General features: G+C 41.3%; 1 protein-coding gene across 2 annotated transcripts in view; it reads left to right on the top strand.

The window, feature by feature from the left end:
- Positions 1-18841, top strand: part of NBAS (NBAS subunit of NRZ tethering complex) — a 1762396-nt gene extending 1743555 nt beyond the window's left edge. For both annotated transcript variants that reach the window (XM_069235962.1, XM_069235961.1), the window contains exon 52: positions 18258-18841. In XM_069235962.1, coding sequence (XP_069092063.1) covers positions 18258-18533 — 276 coding nt within the window. In that variant the 3' untranslated portion in view covers positions 18534-18841. The remainder of the gene's footprint in view (positions 1-18257) is intronic.
- Positions 18842-25665: the final 6824 nt, after the last annotated feature.

Raw genomic sequence — 25665 nt, 5'->3', positions numbered from 1 at the left:
CTAGCGATCAAAAGGTTACTTCATGTTGTGAGGGACCGGTGCAAATCCAAAGACTGCGATAGTGGGTAGTTCAGCTACAGAGCCCACGCAGGGTCAATGAAACAGTATCTTTGATGGAGCAAAGCGTTGACGTGGAGAGAAAAATGCTTTGGTATTTTCCATCAGCATCGAGCTGCACAGGCTCTGAATGCGTTGGTGTTGAAGGAGCGACGCAGCTAAATTTTACACACACTTGAGGCCATGCATATTGTTTTGCTGGAATCAGCTGAAGAACCCACTTCTGAGGCCCAGAACTGGAGGGGGGCACCTCAGGCAAGGGTAGGACTCACAGATGGCAGAGTCCAGCAGCACTAGGAGAGTTGCCAGCAGTCCTTGATGTCCCTGAGACTGCAGAAGAACAGGGGGCAAGCCATTGGAGATATTCTGGTCCAGCTCTTGTCCTCAGCAGGACAGAGATCAGCAGGCAGCATGGCAGCCCAGCAATGCAGAGAAGCAGTTCCCTGGAAGAGTCAGTCCAGGAAGAGTGGCAATCCATCCAGCACAGCAGTCTTTATTCGAAACAAGTTCTTCCCAAGTCCAGTAGGGATTTGATTTCAGGGGGCCAGAGCCCCAGTACTTGTACCTCAAAGTGCATTTGTTGTGGGTAATGACTTCAAGGGATCTATCCGAAGTGCACAGGTCCCCATTCCAGCCCAGCCCTGCCTCCAGACTATCAGTGGGGGGAGAGAGGGGGTAATCAGCGTTTTGTGTGGGGCTCAAGCTACTACCCCTTGAAGTGCAAGTGTGAGCCCTTCCCATCCTGCCTGCCCAGGAAGACCCATCAGTGTCTAGATGAATGCAGATGCAGTTGAGTGTCCTGTGGGCGTCCGGAGGAAATGCGCAAACATAGCTGTCACCCAGACCAGGCATGTATTGGGGACAGGCTGTCAGGCACACAGGGCAGTGAGAGCAGAGAAATGCCCACTTTCTAAAAGTGGCATTTCCAAAATAATAAATAAGACTTTACCAGTAAAGAGGTTTTATCATTAGCACCCCAATGATATAAAACTAGATGCAGCTACTCCTTTCTTATCAGGAATTACAGCTCAAAATTATGTGAAGGAATTCCCAATGCTGGCCTGTGAAAGGAGCAGCCCTCTCGGTAATGAAGATCAACTTTGGAAGTTTTTCATTACCACAGCATGTAAAATTTAAAAGTACACCTCCTGCCTTTTGCTTACATAGCACCCTGCATTATGGGCTACTTAGGGCCTACCTCAGGGGTGACTTATATGTAAGAAAAGGGGAGTTAAAGGCTTGGCAAGAAGTTTTAAATGTCACCTCGATGTAGCAGTGAAACTGCACACACAAGTCCTGCAGTGGGACACCTGAGACAAGTTTACAGGGCTACATAAGTGGATTGCACAATCAGTGCTGCAGGTCCACCAGTAGCATTTAATTTACAGGACCTGGGTATAGAGGATTCCACTTTACAAGGGACATACAAATAAATTAGTATGCCAATTGTTTATGCTCCGATATTACCATGTTTAGGGGAGATACACATGCAGTTTAGCACTGGTTAGCAAGGGTAAAGTGCTCAGAGTCCTAAGGCCAACAAAAAGGTACAGCAAAAAACAGGAGATGAAAGGCAAAAGGTCTGGGGAAGACCACCCTAAGGAAGCCAGGTCTAGCAACAAGATATCAAGAATTATATGTCTAGAATGTGGTAACGGTAAAGTGGATACCATGAGAATTGCTGGCATTGAAAAGGGGTGGCAAAGATGTTGTTCAATAATTAATCAAGAGGGATGCAGTGGAAAGCATGAAAACCAACAAGAGCATTGAGCAACCACAATGGCTGTTTAATAACCGAACCATTGGGGAGCTTGCAACTATCTACACTAAAATCCAATCTTTTTGAAGCAGGTTTATCCAAGAGGAGAAGACTGAATTAGAAATTTCGTAAAGGGAGCATAGTAGAAAAAAATCACCAGTGTTGTAATCATAATTTTCTGCAGTCTGCCCCACCTCAAGAAATATTTAGGAGATCAGGATAAGAGTATGTCTTTGATTTTATTGAGAGTATCTTGTTTATTGAAGCTTAGAGTGTTTGAGAGATCACTCTTAAACCATATGCCCATGTATTTTAAATAATTTGATTGCCAAGGTAGGACCAGAAGGCCTACACAGGAGGGGCGGCAGTTGACATTAAGTAGTAGAGCTTCAGTCTTGTCTCTGTTTAATCAGTAGCCAGAGAAAGAGGTAAATATCAAAATTGTAACCAGAATGGCTGGAATGGCAAAGTATGGGTCCTCTGAAACATTCAGAATATTGTCTACGTCAGCAGCTGTTTAAAATCAGGTATCATTTTAACAGAAGCCTTTAACATTAGGGAAATCATTCAGCATAGGTATTTAAGGGTCAAAGACTAACAAGGAAAGAATAGGGGTAAGGGGAAACCTTGTCTGGTACCTTGTTGTAAATGAAAATGGGTAAATGTTGAGCCAGTAATTTAAATGCATGCAGTGGGAGAGACGTATAGAGCCATAAACATGCTTGAAAAGCGAGACCCTTTATTGACAGTGTAATAATGCTTCCAAATAAGGCCAGGTGATCTTATCAAATGCTTTTTTGGCATCCAACACAATCACACCAGATGCCGGGGAATAGGGAAGCGTGGCTGTTTCAATGATGTGACAAAAGGTGCACACATTGTCAGCAGCCAATCTTCCTCGAACAACACTAGATTGAGATGGGTTGGATCAGTGTAATAATGAAAAGGTTCAAGTCATTTAGCAAGAATTTTTGTGTATATCTTTGCTTCCATATTAATTAAAGAAAGCTGTCCTTCCCTTCCTTAGGGATAAACATGATTGTGGCTTCAGTCTCTGTACCAGAGACTTCGGCAGAAGAAGCAAAGTGATTGAGAACTGACTCAAGAGGAGACATCAAGGTGTGGGCAAATATTTTATGGACACTAATTGGTAAATCATCAGGGCCGAGGCCTTACTTTTTAGAATCAGCTTGATCACCTCTAATATATCCTGTTTACTGATCTGTTTCTCTAATTGAAATTTGTTAGAAATGGGGTCTCTGGTTGGCAGTCAGTTTGCACTCTGTCCAAGCAGGGACCCCCACTCTAGTTAGGGCAATGGAGATACACACTTAGATAACTCCTGCTCATCCCCTTAATAGCTTTGCACAAGCAGTCAGGCTTATCTCAAAGGCAATGTATAAAGTATTTGTACCAAACCACACACAGTAATACAATGAAACACTACGAAATGGACACCATACCAGTATAGAAAAACAGCCAATATTTATCTAAATCAAACAAGACCAATATGACAACAATCCAACATACACAAGTCAAGATAAAGTAAAAAGAGTCTTACTCCATAGAAAACAATGGAAACGTTGTTGTTACACAAAGTACCTAGTTTGCATAAAAAATTAAGCTGCACACGAGCGTGTGTCGTAAAAGTCAGCGATGCATAGATTTCTTACTTTCAAGTGAGGCAGTGTGTCATTTCTTCTCCTGTCGGGTAGACGATGCGTCGTTTTTCTCCCACGCAAGAGAGCGAAGCGTTGATTTCCAGCCGAGGCACCTCAGATCCGTGCAGGTTCACGTTGATTTTGATGCCCAGCGATGATGCTTGTGAAATCTGGCTGCACAGTGATGGAAAATGCACTGCGTGAGGTTTGCATCGTTTTCAGCCGCTGCAAGCGTGTGTTGTGTCGTTTCTCCAGCTGCGATGCAGGTGATGCGCCGATTTTCCCAGCTGCGATGCAGGTGGTACGTTGATTTCAGCCGCGAGGTGGGTGGCACGTCGTTTTTACAGCCGCATTGCAGGTGGTGCATCAAAGTTTTCCCTGCACGGCATCCTGCGTTTGGATCTCAGCCTTCACCTTTCAAGGGCCCAGGGACTGGATAGGGCACCACTTCGCATGGTAGGAGTCTCAGCAGAGGCTCCAGGTGCTGGCAGAGGAAGTCTTTGACGGCCCTGAGACTTCAAAAAGGTGGCAAGCTCAGTCCTTCTTCACAAGCAGGAATGTACCATAAAGTTCAGTCTTTGTCCTCTTTCAGTCAGAAGTAGCAACTGCAGGCCAACCCAGCAAAGCACAGTCACAGGCAAAGGGGCAGTACTCCTCCGCCAGCTCTCAAGCTCTTCTCCTTGCCAGAGGTCCCTCTTGAATCCAGAAGTAATCTGAAAATCTGGGGTTTTGGGTCCACTACTTTTTCTGCCTTTGAAGTAGGCAAACTTCAAAAGAAAGTCTGTTTTGTTTACAAGATCCTGCCTTGCCCAGGCCTGGCTCCAGATTTACGCCAGGGAGTTGGAGACTGTATTGTGTGAGTGCAGACACAGCCCATTTAGGAGTAAGTGACCACTCCGCCCTCCACTCTAGCCCAGATGGTACATCGGGATATGCAGGCTACTCCCCAGCTCATTTTGTGTCACTGTCTAGTGGAGATTCACAATCAGGCCGACTGTCAGTCTGACCCAGACAGGGAACACACAAGCAGACAGAGTTCCAGAATGGTTTAAGCATGAAAATGCCCACTTTCTAATAGTGGCATTTCAAAACTGATAATCTAAAAACCAACTTTGCCAAAATATGTAGTTTTAAATTGTGAGTTCAGACCGCAAACTCCACATCCCTATCTGCTCCCAAGGGGAAGCTGCACTTAAAAGTTATTTCAAGACAGCTCCCATGGTAACCTATGAGAGATAGAGGCCTTGCAACAGTGAAAACCAAATATAGCAGTATTTCACTGTTAGGACTTGTAAAACACATCACCGTATGTCCCACCTTTAACATACACTGCATCCTGCCCTTAGGGCTACGTAGGGCCTACCTTAGGGGTGCCTTACATGCATAAAAAGGGAAGATTTGGGCCTGACAAGTGCGTACACTTACTAGGTCGAATTGGCAGTTTAAGCCTGCACACACAAATACTGCATTGGCAGGTCTGAGCCATGTTTACAGACCTACTCATGTGGGTGGCACAGTCGGTGCTACAGGTCCACTAGTAGCATTTGATTTACATGCCCTGGGCACCTCCAGTGTGCTTTAATAGGGACTTACTAGTAGCTCAAATGTGCCAATCATGGAAAAGCTAATTACACATACATTTTAAACAGGGAACATTTGCACTTTAGCACTGGTCAGCAATGGTAAAGTGCCCAGAGCAACAAAATCAGAAAAAGCAGAGACCAGCACACAGCACAAAACATGGGAAGCAGAGGCATGAAAACAAGGGAAGACCACACCAAGGATGCCAGGTCTAACAACGTTCATCAGATTCTGAGAAAGTCTGCAGGGGCAGAGAGTTTAGGATGAATTTACAATATTATGTGAAAGTAAGGTGTAATGGTGTGTAGAGAGAGGCATGAACATTTTAAAGAATGTCTGTTGTGGTCGTTTTGAGTGAGCCTCATGAGTCTTTTATATTGGGTAGTATTAGCTTGCTATTACTTTTGAATTTTAAATAGGCAGCCAATGATTTTCCTGCTTTGTTGATATAGAACAGGTGACTTCAGCCTTTTCTGTAGTGAGAGCTACTTCTGACTGGTGAAAATCTTCTGAAGGCTGAGCAAATCCCACATTGCTCCCAGAGAGGCCACACAATCAGCTTCATTGACTTTAAGCCTAATTTCCATATATCTACAGTTTGTTACAAAGCATCTCCCTGAAAATTAGCACGATTAGTATTCTCTATCACAGGCATTTAGGATGTTTCTGAGAGAACTAACTGTGGGAGCATCTTTTGTCTTGGGACATATTATAGCCACCGTCTGCCTGAGAAAAGAGGTTTCAAAGGGAGCTGTATACCATGCAAATGCCCAAAGGGTAAACAAGGCTGTGCACATTCTCCTCAAAGAAAGTGCAGTTTATATGGTTGTAGTTTCTTCAAATGATGAATGCTGAGCATTCACACATTTCCAGCAGTGAAGCTTCAGGCTATTTTAGCCTCTAATCCAGTAATAGTAACAAGGGCCTCACAGGTCATGCAGAATGGAAGTTTTGTGTCAAGCTGCAGAAGACAGGCAGTGTGGTTTCCGGTTGACAGTCTAATACTGCTTGTGTCAGCTTTTGGCAATTATGTCACCCGCTTCACTCCTCCTTGCCCCAGCTAAGCTCATTTCAGCCAATCTGAGCAACTGGTTTGGGATGAGGGCGGGCAAGCACTGAAATGAGGCCAACATAAATTGTGTGTCATCTGTATACGAGGTAACATCAGTGCCAAAAGAGGAGATCAGAGTAATTAAAAGGGCCATGTAGATAATAAATAATGTTGTGCTGAGTGAGGAGCTCTGAGAAACTCCTAAGTTTTTTGGGAGAGAAAAAGGAGCCTAACATCACTGTTTGTCTACGGTCAGAAAAAAAACAATTTGATCCAGGCTAGGTCAGATGTCATGTGAAATGATGTCAAACGCTGCAGATAAGTCCAATAAAATCAATACTTAATTTTTCCGTCATGCAGCGTCATTTTAAGCGTATCTGACACCTCCAACAGTGCTGTTTCTGTGGAATATCTTGAATGAAAGCCTGATTATCTAGGATGCAGGATAGTGGCCCCTTTCAAGAATGCCATTAATTGTGTATTAACTAGCTTTTCGATAATTTTACTTAAGGCTGGAAGTAATGAGGTGGGCAGCGGTTGGATAGTGTGTTATGGTCAGCTGGTTGTTTTTTCTGTAATTGTTTTACCACTGCTATTTTCCAATCATTAGGGACCTCAGCAGAAGACAAAGAGGTATTCAAAATATAATTGATTAGTGGGTTTATGCAGTCTACAACTTTATGAAGAATGTGAGGGGAGCATGGATTGTGAGGGGTTCATGATTTGCAAGCTAAACTCGCTTGATGAGATTGAGCTAACAAAATTATCTGAAAAGTTGTCCAGGAAGGTCTTACGTGTGGGCTGTTAGTTGTTGGAGGATTCTTAAATGAAGGGGGGCTTTCAAATGTTTGTTGAATAGTCTGTATTTTTTCCCAAAATATGCTGATATTTTATTACATAAGACTTGCGAGGGTGGTATCTCCCTAATGATTGCTCTGGGCTTTATAAACGATTTGGCAATTTTAAAAATGACTTTTTGGGCATTATCAGTCTGTGAAGATGAATAGTTCCTTTTAACAATCTTAATCTTGTCATGATAGACTTTCAAGGCTTTTTAAAAATGTGTTAAGTCCTAAGCATTGTAGGCCTTCCACCATTTACGTTCCCAGTGATTACAATTACGATGGAGCTCTGCTAGGGACGATGAGTACCACAGAGCTGATGGCTGGGTTTTCAAATTTATTTTGGCAGGGGTTGACGGGGCCATTTGATTAATAGTACCAGCGAAACAGGTTTTGAAGGTAGAAACCTTTGCTGATGTGTCACCTCTCAGATTAGGAGTTGTAGAAGAGAACTCAGTAGGGAAATTCAAATTAGATAGAAGTTTTCCCCACTGGTGCTGGAGCCTTGGTGATACAATTTGTAGGTCTCAACCCTAATTTAAACTAGATTAGCATGTGGTCGGACGAGGCCTGTTTTAACAGGGGGGGGGGAAACACTAGACTAAGATTATTGGAGAAAACTCCATCCAAGGTGTATTCAGCACTATGTACTTTTGGATTAAAAGGTAAAGTCACTGCCAGTGGGGTTATGTAGTCTCTGCCAGTGGGGTTATGTAGTCTCCAAATATCCAATAAGCTGTGAGAAAGACGTAAGTTATTCATATGTTTCTGAACACATAGGTGTTTATAAACACACACAGGTTGGCTGTCCAAAGTTGTATCCATAAGTAAGTTAAAATTGCCCCCTAAAGTTATACGGGTGTCATTGGAAAGAAGAGCTAATTTGGATGACAAAGATGACCTAAATTGAGCTGCATCAGCAGTGATGCATTTATATTTATGGCATACACCTCAGTAGAACCACATTGCAAACAAGAAATCGGCCATTTGCCCTCATTATCATGTTCTGCAGACATTATGGACCGCCCCAAGAGCAAAATATCAAAGTAAATATCCCATTTTTCTTCGACATGGATTCAGAGCAAGCACCCAACCATTATTCAAGAATGAGGGCTTGTTTATAACCTATTCTGTTTCCTGTGAAAAAACAAAGTCAACCCTCAGCCTTTTACAATAGTCAAGAATTTTCTTAAGTTTTGCTGGGTGATTCAATCCCTTGTTGTTATATATTAGTTTCAATGCGGAGTAGAGAAACACTTGAAACCCATAATATGTGAGGTGTGTTCTAAAGCAAGATTGTGTGTGAAGTAAAAATCCAACAGTACTAATAGCTGATTACATGGTTAAGAAAGAGAAAAAGAGCTTGAGACATAGACGATGAGCAAGGAGAACTAGTGAGGAGTAGAAGATAATACCAACATTGCAAGCAACCTCCGACAAGGAAAGAGGAAAGATTGAACACTGATACAAAACCCTCTCCATAAAATAGGAGTGGCAAAGTCCCTGGGAGATCTCTGGAATTGTGGGACAGTGGGGGAGACAAAGCAGAAATAGAATAGGGGAAAAGAGGATCAAGAGACCCCCTCATCACGTCACAGAGATATCCCAACAAAATAATGTAACCACCTGAATGTAATAATTGAGAAGACCTGCCTATGGGTTATTAGAAGGACATAGATACTATGTAACAATAATCCAATTGTGCGAACCGTGTCAGGCATAGGCTAGGCACCATATAGTAATTCAAACAATCTAGTTATTGAGAAACAGATGAAAATACATAACCAATGATCACCCCCTGACTGTTGAGCATAATATAAAAAGATACAAAATAGGTAACATAGTAAGATGGTAATGGGAAGTTAATTCTTCTGTCATTTCGAAATAATGGAGAACTTAATGGAAATGACAGACTGTGAAATAAGAGTGTTAAAACCACTTGACAACCTAGCTTAAAAAAAGACATCACCCACACCATCAAAACAATGACATCTTGGAGAGATACCAAAGTAGAATCCAGGCAGAAATACAACTGTAAATGTATACAGCTATAGACACAAGCAAACCTGTGACTAAAAACTATGTAATGGTTATGCAGGGGTCAAAAGATAGATGAAACTTCCCTGCAACATGGAATTTGTCAATGAGGGATATAAAGAAAAGATCAGGAATGTCAGGCGACACTGGTTCCCTCATTCGTCTGAGTTTCATAATTGTTTTCTAAGAAGGTTTCAAGTTCAGCCGGTTCATTGAAGACAGCAGACTTTCCTTGAAAAATTATCTCAAACTTTGAAGGCCCCACAAAGACTGATTGAATGGATTTATCTTTAAGTGATTGTCTAAGTGGCAAGAAATCTTTGCTGCAGAGGACTGCCTCTGTCATAGTCTTGAGATAGAGAGATCCTTGATCCGTGCCATGTAATTTATTTTGATTCTCCTCCTGTGTGATAAAATAAGCTTTGTATGTTGGTGTCGCAAGAATTTTAAAATCAGATGTCTTGGAGTAGCGTAAGACATAGGTTTGAAAGTAAGAACCTTATGAGCATCTTCGAGCTCATTGTCTTTAGTAAAGGTGGCATTAGGAGTAGCCGGGATCCATGATTATAAAATTGCATTCATTGATGGGACCTCATCTTCTACAACTTCTGTAAGACACAATATATGCAGATCACTCCTCTTGTTTTGGTCTTCCAAGTCGGTGATTTATCACTTCATTGAAGCTAGTAAGACTTCTGACTTCCAGAGTTGTTTGTCTTGGACAGTATTACTATCTTCCACAACACTGATATTCCAATCTGCATTCACAAGTCTGATATTCAAGTCCTTAAGGTCTTGCGGGATGCCAGCTACTTCCATTTGTAGTAGGTCAGTATTTGTTTTTAGTACTTTGAGTGATGTCATGTACTTCATTTAATTTTTTAAGGATTGCATCTAATGATGACGGTTCATATGATTTCTCCTTCCCATGGAAATCTGGAATTGGGGTTCTTGTTTGTTTTTCTGTAGTGTGCCTTTCAATTCTTTATCTTTGATGGGTTTGGATTCCGACATAGTTTTACTTGTCGAGACAGCTATTAGTAATTGGTCAGTTACACAGTTTGCAACAGAGGTAAATCGGCAGAAGACAGAACCTAACATGGCTGTGGGTGATGTTTAGGATATGATTGTTATCTGGGTTCGTTAGTCTGTCAACATTATCGATCTCATAACCTCAGTGGCAATTGGATGCACCAGGGAATATATTACTTGATATATAACAAGGCACAACTGTAGCAGTGAATGGCACACCCAGTAGAGATGTATGACCAGTAAATGTAATCCTCCGATACGTATGTTATATATGAAGAGATAGAGATTAAAAATCTTCGATAGAATGCCCTCAGCAAACAAAAGGAGCCCAAATGTTCTCTACGTATGCCTATAGAGGAAGACTTTGAAAGCAACTTCTGAAGGAGAAGATGGAACCTGCACAAAAGGAGTTCTCCAGCAGAAAAGACTCCTATTTATTCAAATATAGCCAGGTGTGGATCTGGCTGCCTCTGATTAAATGAGCACTCTCTCACACAACATGAAAACGAGGGATACCGCATGAGGATTGCCGGTGGGGTATTCAACAGCAGGAGGTTAGCACTTTCCCATGGCCAAAAAAAGCCTCCAGAGTGCTCTTGTAACTCAGACAGGCATGACCTGATCAGTTTAGGTGGTCATTCTTGAAGGAACCGCTAAAATGCTCTGATGGTGTGATGGGGAGATCTGAAGCTCAAAGCAGAACGCCCACGCCGCATCAAAAAGTGGGTTTTTAATTACCATTTAACCAAGCAACAGTTTTAAATCGCTACACAGTTCACTAAGATACTTTGTTTAACTCTTAGCTATGGCACAAGCATCAAGCCGTCTCTCAGAGATGTGTGATAGTTCAAGAAGTACCAAACAACAACATTAACGTTAAGAACACAACTGAATAAAATTCTCGATTTAGAAGTTCAAGAAGTATAGTGCATACAATTGTATAAAATGGTTAAAAGCAAAATAGGGGAATTAGAGATATATTTAAAAAAGTGTTAAGGCAAAAAGTGTGAAAAATGACAAAGCGGCAATTAGAGTCATTGTCCATGGCAGACAGGGATCTCGGCACGATGTAAGGTTACAGTGATGGATCAGGAGCTAGATAAGCCTCGCAGGTCACAGTAGTCAAATGTTTTACCTCAGTACTTTGTTCTTTTTCTGGTTATCAGTTTCTTCTTGTAGGACAACGCATGATTCTGAAAAACTGGGACTGGCAATGGCTCCTAAGGGATTGGATTCTTATTTTTGTTAGTTCCCCAATGTAGTATTTTAATGTTATGTTGCAAAAATGAACAAGACACACTAAAGAACACTTCTTTTTAGACAGAAATGCACACTTGGTCAGGTGCAATACCTCGCCACTGCTAGAGCGCCTGGCCCTTAGTAAGTAAACTTACAAGGGGACACGTCTATGTCGATTAACCTTTTGGATCGCATGGAGTAGCCTAGCTATGGTGTAACCAATGACCATCAATAATCAATACACAATCAATACACAATCAATAATCAATAAGCAAAAACATTAATCATTAGTGAATAGCGTCAAACATCTCCTTAATAACCACAACTCAATTATACATTTTATCCATTTTATTTCCCTATTAGTTACAATACTAGGTCATAAGGTTAATTCAAACTTCATTCGATTCACTCAAGATTAATTCATTAGTGACCACCAATAACATAATCTAATCAGTACTTGAGAAAACATGCGTTCTAATGCCTCAACATAAGCCAATAAAGAAGAATGTGTTAACATGAATAGCAGAGTTCATCAAATCAGTCCATCAATCATCTGTCACCGTATACATCAACGTCTCAGAATCAGAACCCTACCTAACAGAGATTAGCATTAGCATGTGGGACTTCTTGCGAAAAGAGTTTGGAACATGAATTTGGAAAAAATATCTAGCTAGGAGAAAAACTATAAAACAGCGCAGTTGGAACCTAGAAAGAAAAGGCACAAAAAGTAAATCAGTCACATTGTCATAGCTACCTATCCACGGTATGGATCAGCAACAAAGTTAGTCTTCGTCTTCAGGTCATCAATCTATCAGCAGCGCATCAGGCTCTCAAGAGCATGAGCCCAATGACAGAATCTTGAACCTCTTCCAACGTCCACGCCTAACCTCGAACATCTATTCTCTCCAACGGTTCTCCCTCTAGATCTGAAGTTTTTCCCCTTTGTCATGACATTATATTAAAGTTACCCAGCCTATCCTCCAAACCCTAATTGGTCAATTAGTCACCATATGTGACGCTAGCCAATGTCTTTTATTTTACAAATCTATGAGTTCTAATATTTCGTCGCTCTCAAGTTGTCAATTGGTTCACTGTACGATGTCCTCATCATCCGGCTTATCAGGTATCGAAAATGTTGCATATTCCTTTCCAGTCAGCGTCTCTATTGTTCGAGTCCTGGGAAAGTACATCTCGTCTGCTTTTCACCGGGTTTGATACAAATTTGATTCCCTCATCTCCTGTCCGTCGGTTCATTGCAGAATATTCTAGCTAAGCAACATAAGTGGTTCATGGTCAGTTCAATGCATCAGCTTTTCTACATTGCACGATTATTCAGCTCCTGCATGAGGCCTGGCAAAACTAGGCCACAGCTTCAGCTATTTTAACTCTACAATATAATGCAAAACATAAGTTATACATCTCAGTATGGCATATTGCTACATTATTATTACACATTTTGAATATTTCTTATACATTTTAGTAATTTTTAGTACAATTCGTGAATGTTGGTGACCACTCTCAGTGGGCACATTTTCAAATGTGCACATTATTTCTCTACATTAATTTTCCTCTACATCTTATTATTATTATTCAAAATGCATAAACACTCATTAATAATTTCAATTAACATATCTGCGTCAGCACCACTCACAGTGCAAACAAGTGGGTGAAATGAGTTAACCTATTTGTCCATGTTGTATGTATAGCGGGTGAAAACAAAATGTGAATGGCAGTTATCATATATATACTTCGCTATGGTGCAGCTGGTTCGATGAGATGTTCTCATCGTTTTTGGAAAATATATATATATATATATGTATATATATAAATATATATATGTGCATATATATATATATATATATATATACAGGGAGTGCAGAATTATTAGGCAAATGAGTATTTTGACCACATCATCCTCTTTATGCATGTTGCCTTACTCCAAGCTGTATAGGCTTGAAAGCCTACTACCAATTAAGCATATTAGGTGATGTGCATCTCTGTAATGAGAAGGGGTGTGGTCTAATGACATCAACACCCTATATCAGGTGTTCATAATTATTAGGCAACTTCCTTTCCTTTGGCAAAATGGGTCAAAAGAAGGACTTGACAGGCTCCGAAAAAGTCAAAAATAGTGAGATATCTTGCAGAGGGATGCAGCACTCTTAAAATTGCAAAGCTTCTGAAGCGTGATCATCGAACAATCAAGCGTTTCATTCAAAATAGTCAACAGGGTCGCAAGAAGCGTGTGGAAAAACCAAGGCGCAAAATAACTGCCCATGAACTGAGAAAAGTCAAGCGTGCAGCTGCCACGATGCCACTTGCCACCAGTTTGGCCATATTTCAGAGCTGCAACATCACTGGAGTGCCCAAAAGCACAAGGTGTGCAATACTCAGAGACATGGCCAAGGTAAGAAAGGCTGAAAGACGACCACCACTGAACAAGACACACAAGCTGAAACGTCAAGACTGGGCCAATAAATATCTCAAGACTGATTTTTCAAAGGTTTTATGGACTGATGAAATGAGAGTGAGTCTTGATGGGCCAGATGGATGGGCCCGTGGCTGGATTGGTAAAGGGCAGAGAGCTCCAGTCCGACTCAGACGCCAGCAAGGTGGAGGTGGAGTACTGGTTTGGGCTGGTATCATCAAAGATGAGCTTGTGGGGCCTTTTCGGGTTGAGGATGGAGTCAAGCTCAACTCCCAGTCCTACTGCCAGTTCCTGGAAGACACCTTCTTCAAGCAGTGGTACAGGAAGAAGTCTGCATCCTTCAAGAAAAACATGATTTTCATGCAGGACAATGCTCCATCACACGCGTCCAAGTACTCCACAGCGTGGCTGGCAAGAAAGGGTATAAAAGAAGGAAATCTAATGACATGGCCTCCTTGTTCACCTGATCTGAACCCCATTGAGAACCTGTGGTCCATCATCAAATGTGAGATTTACAAGGGGGGAAAACAGTACACCTCTCTGAACAGTGTCTGGGAGGCTGTGGTTGCTGCTGCACGCAATGTTGATGGTGAACAGATCAAAACACCGACAGAATCCATGGATGGCAGGCTTTTGAGTGTCCTTGCAAAGGAAGGTGGCTATATTGGTCACTGATTTCTTTTTGTTTTGTTTTTGAATGTCAGAAATGTATATTTGTGAATGTTGAGATGTTATATTGGTTTCACTGGTAATAATAAATAATTGAAATGGGTATATATTTGTTTTTTGTTAAGTTGCCTAATAATTATGCACAGTAATAGTCACCTGCACACACAGATATCCCCCTAACATAGCTAAAACTAAAAACAAACTAAAAACTACTTCCAAAAATATTCAGCTTTGATATTAATGAGTTTTTTGGGTTCATTGAGAACATGGTTGTTGTTCAATAATAAAATTAATCCTCAAAAATACAACTTGCCTAATAATTCTGCACTCCCTGTATATATATATATATATATATATGATTTGGGTCAGCCCTCTGCATCCAGAGAGAGATGGAAACCAATGTATTTATTTATTTTACATATTTATTTATTTTACAAAGGTGTCAATATTATTAGTGTAGTTATTTAGTCGAACTTTCAATGAAAAGGAACGCATTTATTGTTTGCTATTAGTTCGCCGCTGTTCCTCAAATGTGAAAAAAGCTTTCCCAAAAAAAGTTCATTCCTTTGGTTTCTTCATGACTAGCTTTGAACAGATCGATTCAATGAGGCCAAAAATAATTGAGTCCCAAGAGGCATTTCTCATTTAAAAAATGTCTGAATGAAAATATATCAAACCCTGCATGTTAATCGAGCAGTATTCATGGAAGTTCCTTTGCTTGATTTGATGTAACTGGTAAGTACTTTTCAAGAAGTTAGCATTTAAAAAGAGTTTCATCTGGATATGAAGCGGTTACATTTTAGAGATATCTGGAACTTTGATCCGCAGATCCTCTGTGGACTCACAAATTCAATTCAAACTACATATTGGAGTAGGGGTCTTTTTCTTCCATCGTCCTTTGCAGATTAACAAATCTTCCCTCTTTCTGATTGGCTGACCACCACAGAAATATAGCTCTGATTAACACATGTGTTTGAAAAGTTCCATCCAGAACCTCGACGTGTATAAAGGATTTGTGGAAAAGCTGACTGCAAAATTACTAGGAAACAATTTCAGTGAAAAAAAAACTGACCTGACCATAACTACACAGATTCTATGATGGACTCTTTAATACATGTATAATACATAGGATTCTGTAATCCCTGTATAAATAAAGGTCACTAATTTATTTTTAATCAGCGACTTGTGATGCACCGAAGTCACTGATTATAAAGAACCCAGCTGTTATGCTATTATAAGGTTATTAGTCACAATGCCTGTTGCCTGAGCCAGCAGCTGAGGTGAAAGGCAGGCCAGGCCACGGAGCATAATTGAAGAAGCTGTTTGCAGCAGCGAAATTGAAGCTTTTCTTTTCTTTAATCTACTCTATTTTTTTAGCTTACAATTACAAGCAGAGAGAACATGTTTATTTTTTGCCCTCCTTAGATAGAGAAAAGCTAGAGTTTTTCTGTATGTGTCTATATGTTGCGAGCTACTGCAGCTTTTCCTTTTTGGAGAAAAAAAACTGACTTCTAGTGATCTGTTTCTAATATCTGAATGACAGTTGATCATATTTATAAATGTACCAGGTTCTAGATGTGTTTAAGGTTGCACTAGAGGTTTTTATTTTTATTCTTCATGTTTCACATGCTCGCTGTTTCATATGAAAGTGCTACACACCAAAGTTTTAAGTAGTTTATGGGAAAGGTGATGGTATGACCATGTATTATACGGGATAGAGTACACTAGGGTACATAAGGATACTGGAAGTCACCTCGGAGTACCATAAACTTATAGAGAAACTTGACCTTTGGCTTAGTTCCTCTGTATGGTTGTGGGACTCCTCGGTGAATTGCAATAGTCCTAGAATGTACAGTAGTGGTACTTTATCCCTTATTTATGTGATTTTATTTTAGACCATGAGTCTGGTGCAAAGCATAAGCTGTTAATACATATAAATAATGTTACACATACTATCCTATAGTAGTCCAGGCCTAGAGGCAAGGTCTCTCTTAGTGTGGCTGCACACCTTATTTCTCAGTTCTAATGATGTTGAGTGTATCCTGAAAAATTGTAGAGGAAACAAAAATAAATGCTATGGAGTATAGAAGTGTATAGTTGGAAGGGCCATTATGACGACATGCTACAGTGTTGCAGTTATAATGGCAGAAAACTTGTGCTTTGGCTCCAAGTTAGGGGCGCCTTAAATGCTAACGTGTACCACAGTTGAAGTGCCACCGTCTCACCAGACTCATCTTGTAATCATTGTCAGATTAATGAAAACCCTGGTGTTATCTTACTATAAATAGTGCTTGCTTATCAATGAAGTGGTTTCACGCCCTATGCAACATACTTCAATTCTGGAATAAATGGAAGTGTATAAAACGATTATTAGTTAAATAACAGCTGATCCTTTTTTAATTACAAAGAAAATAAGGCTGAAATTTGCTTGCATGCATTCCCCATGGACTAGATTTATGAACAATGGGAGCTAAATATGTAAAACGAATTGGGGAAGTCGGAAAACTCAATGTCATAGGTTTCCTCCTACGATTTGATCCTATTCACTGGTGCAAAGAATTCTTACCTTTTTAATTTTCCCCTTGGGATAATGTTTTGCAGGTGGTAAAAAAAGTGAAAATCTCTGTCTATGCACTATTTGGAACAGAGTTAAAGGAACTGGATTATGATGTGGAAGGGTGTTGTTAAATGTATATGGAACACTATCGCACAGCAGACTGCACATATCTTTTTTTTTAATTTACATACTATCAGAGTTGTTTTTACCTTAAGTACTCATACTTAAAATTTAAGCTACAGGGAGCTAAAGTGATTACCCCAGAAGAACGCGATTTGTAGTCAGTTGTAGTTGCTAGAATAAGAAATGCGACTTGTGGGTTCCAAAGGCAGAAACCAGATCACACTTCTCCTCAGTAAGCACAAAATGTGCCTTGCGCATGATTTTCACGACCTGTGGGTTCCAAAGGCAGAAACCAAACCACACTTCTCTCCAACAAGCACAAAATGTGCCTTGCGCATGATTTTCACGACCTGTGGGTTCCAAAGGCAGAAACCAAACCACACTTCTCCTCAACAAGCACAAAATGTGCCTTGCACATGATTTTTCATGTTCATAAATTTCCTCTGCTAGCGTAAATATCTGCACATCCCATTTCATTTGCCACCACTGCTTTTTATGCATCTAAGATGAGCATGTGGTTTAATAAACAAGATGTACACAGTAACATGCCTCAACACTGCCTCCCTCAGTCTGTTTACCGACCTGTTTCGGAAGCCCATCTGCTGCATTGTGGGTACCATCTCTTCATTAATGCGGCCCGGGCTCTTCAGAAGTTACCCTGATTAAATATAGTGTAATGAAAATCAGCCACTTTGGTGGCAGAGGGTATAAGTAATAAGAACAAAGAGATAGGTAATGTTCTTTTCTGTTGGAGCAGTTTACTCTCTGCAACAGATCTGAAGTTGAATTCAGAAATTAACATTTTTACAGCATTCGGTTTATGTTAAGAATCAACAGTTATTGCGCATGAAGTTTTGCTGAGGAGAAGAACCATAGGCTCTCGGGCCCCAGGTGAGTTTTTAGCATCCTAAAGGCAACGTCTCTGCTGACCTAGCAGCAGATTTGCTGAATTCAACAATTTACACCTGCGCTGCACTAGAGGGAACGACGTGTAGTCCAGTTAATCCAATTAATCAGTGGTGTAAGAATGAATAATTTACTCTTGTCTGGGCACTAAAAAAGTATTTTAATAATACTCACATAACCGACAGAACGTTGTTTTACTGAAGCGTTGGGGTGTGCTCTTTAAATTCAACACAGATATCATACATTCTTATGCTTGGGTTTTCCATATTTGTCTTTCAGCTTTTTGTGTTTTTTTTCTTTCTTTGGCCCCTCCAGGTTGACTGTTCAAACTGTGACTCCGAACTCCTCTCCTTGATGCTGGATGCAAAGCTAACCGTGAGGTGCGTCTCCACTGCCTTCTATTCTCACCTTATTGATCACCTGTTGGCTAAGCAGGGCCAGGGCCTCTGGGATGTGCAAGAGATAGCACAGCAGCTGCATGCCACGGGCTGCATTGCAGAGGCGGGCTCTCTCATGATGGCCCACAGAGAGACGCATCCAGCACTGAGAACGTTCAGCGCCGCCCTCTCCACAATCAAACGATGGCTCTGAGAAGCCGGACTCAGATTTTAGATTTAGAATTAAAACATAGGTGCCTAAATTGTGCATTATGTTTACTATTGAATGATGCTCATCTGCCAGTTTAATATTTTACTAAGATCCCTCCATATGTGTAACAAAAATGTTGCAGATGTGTCATTTTTTTGTTTTGAGTTTGTAATCATAAGGTACTATGAATATTACAGAAGGGTCTATCAAGTCTGCTGATTGTCACCTAAGCCTTGCTGCACATCTGCCCTAATTAATCCTGTACGTGCAAATGTAATAATAACATGACTGTACCAAATAAAACATGTTGGAAAAAATTTACATGGTATTTGTGAACTTTGTGTTTTATCTTTCTTGGTTGGTTACTAAAGTTTTTTTGTATTTTTCACTTCCCTTTTAAAACAGACTCTTTTTAATGATTCAGTTATCTCAGGCTTTTTGCCACCCACACGTGATTTGACATAAAATAAAATCTTCACACACAAGCCTCTCCAAGCAGCACCAAAGATACTCTGCATTCAAGACCATCATCACTGAGTACACCAGATGTGATTCAGAATAACATAAAAGTATCTCCCTTTACTATCTTAAAACCAAGCTTAACAGGCTTTCAGGCATTGACCCTTACGCACATTTTAGAATCATCTGCCGAAACAAAGTATCACATGTGCAGGGGCAGCTAGTAAGTCTAAAATCTGCTGGGCCATTGTCTCTCCTCTCCCAGAAGACAGGCAGAAAAGGGAAGGAAGGTGGTTAACTTCCTGCATACCAGTCCAACCAATCCTGGAGCCTCTTTCTTTCTGTTTTCAGCATGAGAGCAACTCCAGGATTGGTCTGAGCAGGCTAACCCACTGCTCATTTTGAGACTGGAGCGGCCTGCGGCTGCAATCTCCCAGCTGTTTTACAGCGCTGGGATTGCTGGCTCCAAAGTGCGTATGTCAGATCGGCCAGATCTGACATGCGCGCACTGAGCACCTGCAGATGTCATACTGCAATCTACAGGAATCTGCCCCGCCCCCCACATCACAATCACGCGGCACAGAGAATAATAAAATGGTAATGTCCATTTCGTTATTCTGTGTTTACATGCTGTGCAGCAGGTGGGGTGACGCTCCTCCGCCTTAATGGAGGAGCCACCGCTGCACATGTGTGATGCCAGCATGGCTCAGCAACTCTGTTCTAGGGCATAGTATTACAGACCTGTCAATGCTTTTCCCCTAGATGGATTGGTCTCCAAATATCACAACATCCAGTGCTATTGATAGTCAATTGAATTCATCATAACTTTATTTAGAATAACGCTTAAAGCATTAATCAGAACATTATGCAATAAAACTCTTAAAACATGTACACTTATTGGTAAGGCCAGCAACGGTTTAAAATAAAACTGATTTAACTTCCAATAAGTTAAGGAATTATAAAAAAATCATATCCTTTCCGAATAAATTAATGCCGTTGTAATAAAATTCAGTACATTGTAGAAATTTTCAGGGGAACTCCATTGCTGTAGATGTAATAGAGCAATCCGGTATTGTCCAGGTTCTCCTAACAAAACAAAGGAGTACACAATTGCTTATGTAAAGGTTTATACAATGTGCAAAACAGCAAAAAGTGTCAGGTAGATTGCTCTGACAGAATCACACGGACAGGCTGGCAAAGTGAGGCAACCAAGAACCTTGAACAGGGCAGTGTGCTTAAAAGAAATCTTGTCAAATAGAACCAAAATTGGGGATTGTCAATAGCCATTCTGTGAAGAACCAGGGCCTCCGACTGGAATCAGAAGTTGAAAGGAACATACATATTACAACCGAAGAGTTTTTTCTAGGTAATCACAACCCCCTTGTCTTAAACTTGAATTTATCTCCGAGGTCTGGAATGGAAAGTTGTAAGCCTTGTCACCTTGGCCATACTCGTAATAGAGCTGCTAGAATGAAATGGGAGAAAACAAGGGAATTGATAAAAAATAATAGGGGCGTTTTACTGTACAACTGTCCGCGGGTGAGAATTGTTCCCATTTATGCTCCAATATCTTGAAGAAGCTCTTAGCCAATAAGCCTCCAGGGGAAATTCTGCCATACAGATGGTTTAATGCCACGTGTTCCTCTGCAATGCAGGGAATTCATATTGATAGACATCCTAGATAACCACTCCACTGCTTTAAATGATACTCGGCTATCTACCCTCAGCCTGCTAGAACTTTTCACTGCCTATAGTTCAACTAAGATGATTCACGAATGGGTAGGGATATGAGGCACATTACTGAGTGGCAAAAACCTTTGTTGTGAACTAAAGCAATTCAAATCTGAATCAGTACTTTGTACTCCTGCTGCAGAACGGTCTCTAGAAGGGTTGCATAGTGTTCTATACTTTATTTTGGTATTCTATTTGGACATGATACCATTGATTCACATCTTAATGTTCCACAACATCCACATCCATAGAGTGCGTGAGAGCAGATGTATGCCCCAACTTAACATTTCCAGTTGTCTAAGGGAGATATGATGTAGGAAGAATAGGAATACATCACATACAAACAAACATAAGTTCCCAAATTCCAATACAAACATTTTAGGCTAGATAGTTGTAAACCAATGTAAGTAGTGAAAGGCTTAATACATGATATGTTAAAAAAGACAGACTGTGGGTTCAATAGAAAAGGCAGGTCATATTTAGGACAAACAAACACTTATTACTTAGGAAACTTATACACATGCTGCATTGTTAAGTTAGCTGTGCTGAAACACACAAGAGGCCCAAGCTACATTAGAATGAGAGTTTTTCTTTAAAGCTGCACCAACTGTTGCTTTCAAAATGTTCACTTACCACGAACAGGGTGGAACAAAAGGGTGTACCCTGCCTTAGCACAAGGGTCCTAAAAACCACAAGTCATTCATATTGTGGTAAGGGGAACTGTGTAAGGGTCAGATAAGTATTTGCAAGGCAGGGCTACCATGAGCAGCACGCAACATATAGGCGGTCACTCTGACCACGGCGGGCGGCAGTAGCCGCCCGCTATGCGGTCACCGCCATTTGGCCGCTCCGCGGTCAAAAGACCGCGGAGGCCATTCTGGCTTTCCCGCTGGGCCAGCGGGCGCCCGCCAAAGGAGCGCCCGCCGGCCCAGCGGGAAAGGCCCTACAACACAGAGGCCGGCTCCGAATGGAGCCGGCGGTGTTGCAGGGGTGCGACGGGTGCAGTTGCACCCGTCGCGATTTTCACTGTCTGCTATGCAGACAGTGAAAATTATGCTAGGGCCCTGTTAGGGGGCCCCTGCACTGCCCATGCCAGTGGCATGGGCAGAACAGGGGCCCCCAGGGGCCCCACGACACCCGTTCCCGCTATCCTGTTCCTGGCGGTCAAAACCACCAGAAACAGGCTGGCGGGAAGGGGGTCGGAATCCCCATGGCGGCGCTGCTTGCAGCGCCGCCATGGAGGTTCAGCCCTGCCAGGGGTATTCCGGCGGGAAACTGCCGGATCCCCTTTTCTGACCGCGGCTTTACTGCCGCGGTCAGAATGGGCAATGAAGCACCGCCAGCCTGTTGGCGGTGCTTCCTTTGCCCGCGGCCCTGGCGGTTTAGGACCGCCAGGGTCAGAATGAGGGCCATAATCTCTTGTTGTGCAGAAAGATAGATATGGTAAATGACGTCAGTGTAACTTACCCACCCATGAGGCCAACAAGTGCACATGCTTCTTTCCAGATGCACCTCATTATCTTATCTGTACTGCTTGTAGTTGCTTATGTCAATGCTGAACTCTTGACCACAGTTTTTTGTAGTTTTTACAGTATAAATGCTACTGGTGTTTGAACCAGAACTTTGAACTTCAGTCATGGCCTCTATGTTGAGACTGCCTGTTGTTCCCAGCTGAAAATCGATTAAACCTATATTATTGTGTCAAATTGATTTGTCTTATTTTATTAACAGATTTCCCTCTAACAGATACCATTGCTTGAGTGGCAAATACAAAGGTTCTAATTGGCCCCATTCAGTTCTCCCGTCCTCATCCATAAGAACTGCACCCAGTCCTAGGGCTGCACCCAGGAAATTAAACATAGATTTAATGCCAGGATACCCTTTTATTCTAAGGTGAATGAAATGAATAACAGTCCAATCTTCCCCTGAAATCCTGGGTAAAGGTTTTCTCATTGTATCAGCCATACCATAGAAGGGAACAAACTAGAACCTCAATCTTCTTAGAGTTGTTTTAAGTTTCAAAGTCAAAAACAGCAGAGGATTTATGATAGGACTTCTCAGAGGTGTGGCTTACTGAGATGTAGGGCTGTGAATCTCACATTTCCCACCTAAAAAGCAGTGGACTGCCGGGCAGACAAGGTGAGATGACCAGGATACAGGATGGACTGTTTCCCTGAGTAACAGGGTCAACACTGATTTGCACTAAGTGGGCCTCTGTCTAGAATGGTGCAGTAGCAAATTTGCACCCATCCAAGGAGTACTTCTATGGGTGCAGATGTACTACATTTTTGGTCAACGAGTCATTAATTATATATATTTATTTTTCTGCTTCATAAAATGAACAAGTTGAAAGCTCTTAGTGAAATGAGATTGACACAATAACTGATATATTCATAGCAGACCCAACTCAGGATCCTCAGACCCCACTACCAGACCAAGAATGAAAATGGAGGTGTCACACCACAAACGGCTTCCTGAAACTATGCCCCTGTCTGTCCCACTGGTGCCTGGTAGATCTCCATAGGAACTCATTACTATGATCACATACAACACAACAACCTCAAGTCCTTGCCCTGCGATTAGGCATTTTAAATGTATTTTAATTGCACATACTCTTCTTCATCTCCGCTACAAATATCCTTGATGAGTTGTCATATAGTCAGGGCTCCATGTTTCCATTCCTCGCTTTTTTCAAATAATTTTATCAAGTGACTGACACATGTAGTAACCTGGAGTCGCAAATAGAGGTGGGCACGCCACCAGTTTAATAGGGCAAGCTGTGCATAGGGTCCTGCTTGGCTCTACGTATCTGTGTACGAGCAAACAAAGTCAGCAGAATATTTGGCATATAAATTCTGCAACAGATTTTACGGAAACATATGATACAGTCTCTTCCAAAATTTGAAAACTTTTTTTTTTAAATGCTGAAGATTATATTACTGCCTAGAGAGACATTTATTAATTATTAATAGACATGCACTTAGAAATATTAATGGTTTGCCCATCCCCTCCCCCACGACAGTGTCACTAGTGAACTATGATGCAAGTCATATAAATCCCAAACATGGCATAGATTCTTATTATAGATGGAGCAACATTATAGTCCACTAAAACAAAGATAGGAAGTGCTTATACAGGGCAGTTCCGGAGCTCAAGTATTTAAAGTGCTCTTATGTGTGCTAGTAATGAAAAAGGAAGCTCTGAGAGATAAAATGTTTGCCCAGGATCACACAGTTTTGACAGGCATGGACACCAGTATTGATTCCAGCCACCCAATGTATATCTCTTAACATCTCTCTCTCTCTCGCCTGTTTTACATCAGAGGTGACTGTTTTGTGTTTTATTTTTGGTGCACAACAGAAAAACTGACACAGACATAGCAGATCCAACCCAAAGCCACCAGATCCAAGTACCATGTCAAGAATGTATTTATTTGGGGGATGTAACACTCCCCCACCCCAAAGCTATGCCCCTGAGACTTCTTCAGGATGCCTGAAAACACAACCTGTTGCATCTTCTTTGAATCCTAGATCTTCATTTATTCCTCATCCTATGTCAACTCATGCTGCCTCCAGCCAAAGTCACGCTCATATTATAGTTGACAAACAAATCCTTTGCCACCATGCCTTTAGGTCCTAGGTTGCTCTACAGTACTGTGAAGCCTACACTCACTATTCAATCACACCCATCTCTGCAGCTCTTGAGACTTCTGTTACATTAGTGATGCTCAAAGTACGTCTCGGGGGCTCACTTGCAGCCCTCTAAACCTTTACATGCGAACCTCCCTCCAACCCCCCGCGTTGAACAGGAGCAGGTGGTGCTGTTTACTTGCTGAACTCTAATACCAGGAATAAAATGTTAAATATACAGGCAAGCATTTATTTGCAGGTTAATTGGAGATATTAAGTAACCAAGGCGGTGTCCTGCACCACTTAACTTTAGGAACACCTTTATTTTAAAAGACATCTTGCAACAGATGTGTAAAAATAGGATTATGTTTTTCAAAATTCAAAAAAGTGTATTTCATTAACATGTTGAAGCATTGTACCATACCACTGTATTCAGAAGTATTATTTAAGGATAGTTTTCAAACATAAATTTAGAAACATTCTTGCTTCCCCATCCTGACAACTATGCCAATAGTGAACTAAGAGGAAAATCAGTTGTCATTGTGCACCCTTTGGGTGGCCTAGGTTGCTACTATTTGTGGACAGCATTATAATCAAACTTATGTATTTTGAGCCCCTCTTATGTGCCATAATAAAGAAAAAGTAGCCAAAGTGGAAAAAACTGCAGAGGATCATACAGTTTGGTCAAGGGGAAGCTGGGATTGATCCTAGGTTTTCTGGTTGTGCAATTCAGCCGCTAGATGTACTTGCTTCACTTCCCCTATGTCCTCCTCACCTTACATAATCCCTGACACACCAGAACCCCCTACTGCCACCCCGGGCACACCACAGACCATACATTGTGGCCCCTGGGCAAATGTTTGTATGTCCCCTTGTGTTACGCATGTAAATATACTATATACATGCCTTCCTATGTCTTGTGCACATACCTTCAAACCCACTGTTGCTTTCCATTTGTAGGAACACCAACAGCTCACCCATCTTACCCTCAAATTAGTGTACCATGTCCCAGTGCCCTTCCTTTATTTTAGTACTTATTTTTGTAGTTTTCTGTAGGGTGAGCACGGTCCAGTAGTATTATAGCACTGCACAAAGGAGCATAAGATTTGAATATAGGGAGTACACAATAAAGGATATACATAACTTTGGTGCTGTTTGACGAATCTTCATGAATTTTTCAAAAGTAATACAACAGTCGGTTCAGCTGCTGTCTGGAAAGTATAAATCACACTCTCGCCATGCACTGCTTATTACCTCAGATATTACATCACTGATATCTTGTATGAGATCATTGATATCACTGTAAGATTTGCAGT

Source organism: Pleurodeles waltl, chromosome 5 (assembly GCF_031143425.1).
Source record: "Pleurodeles waltl isolate 20211129_DDA chromosome 5, aPleWal1.hap1.20221129, whole genome shotgun sequence".
NCBI lineage: Eukaryota > Metazoa > Chordata > Amphibia > Caudata > Salamandridae > Pleurodeles > Pleurodeles waltl.
The sequence above is the reverse complement of the archived record's forward strand: the minus strand, read 5'-3'. Positions and strand labels throughout refer to the sequence as shown.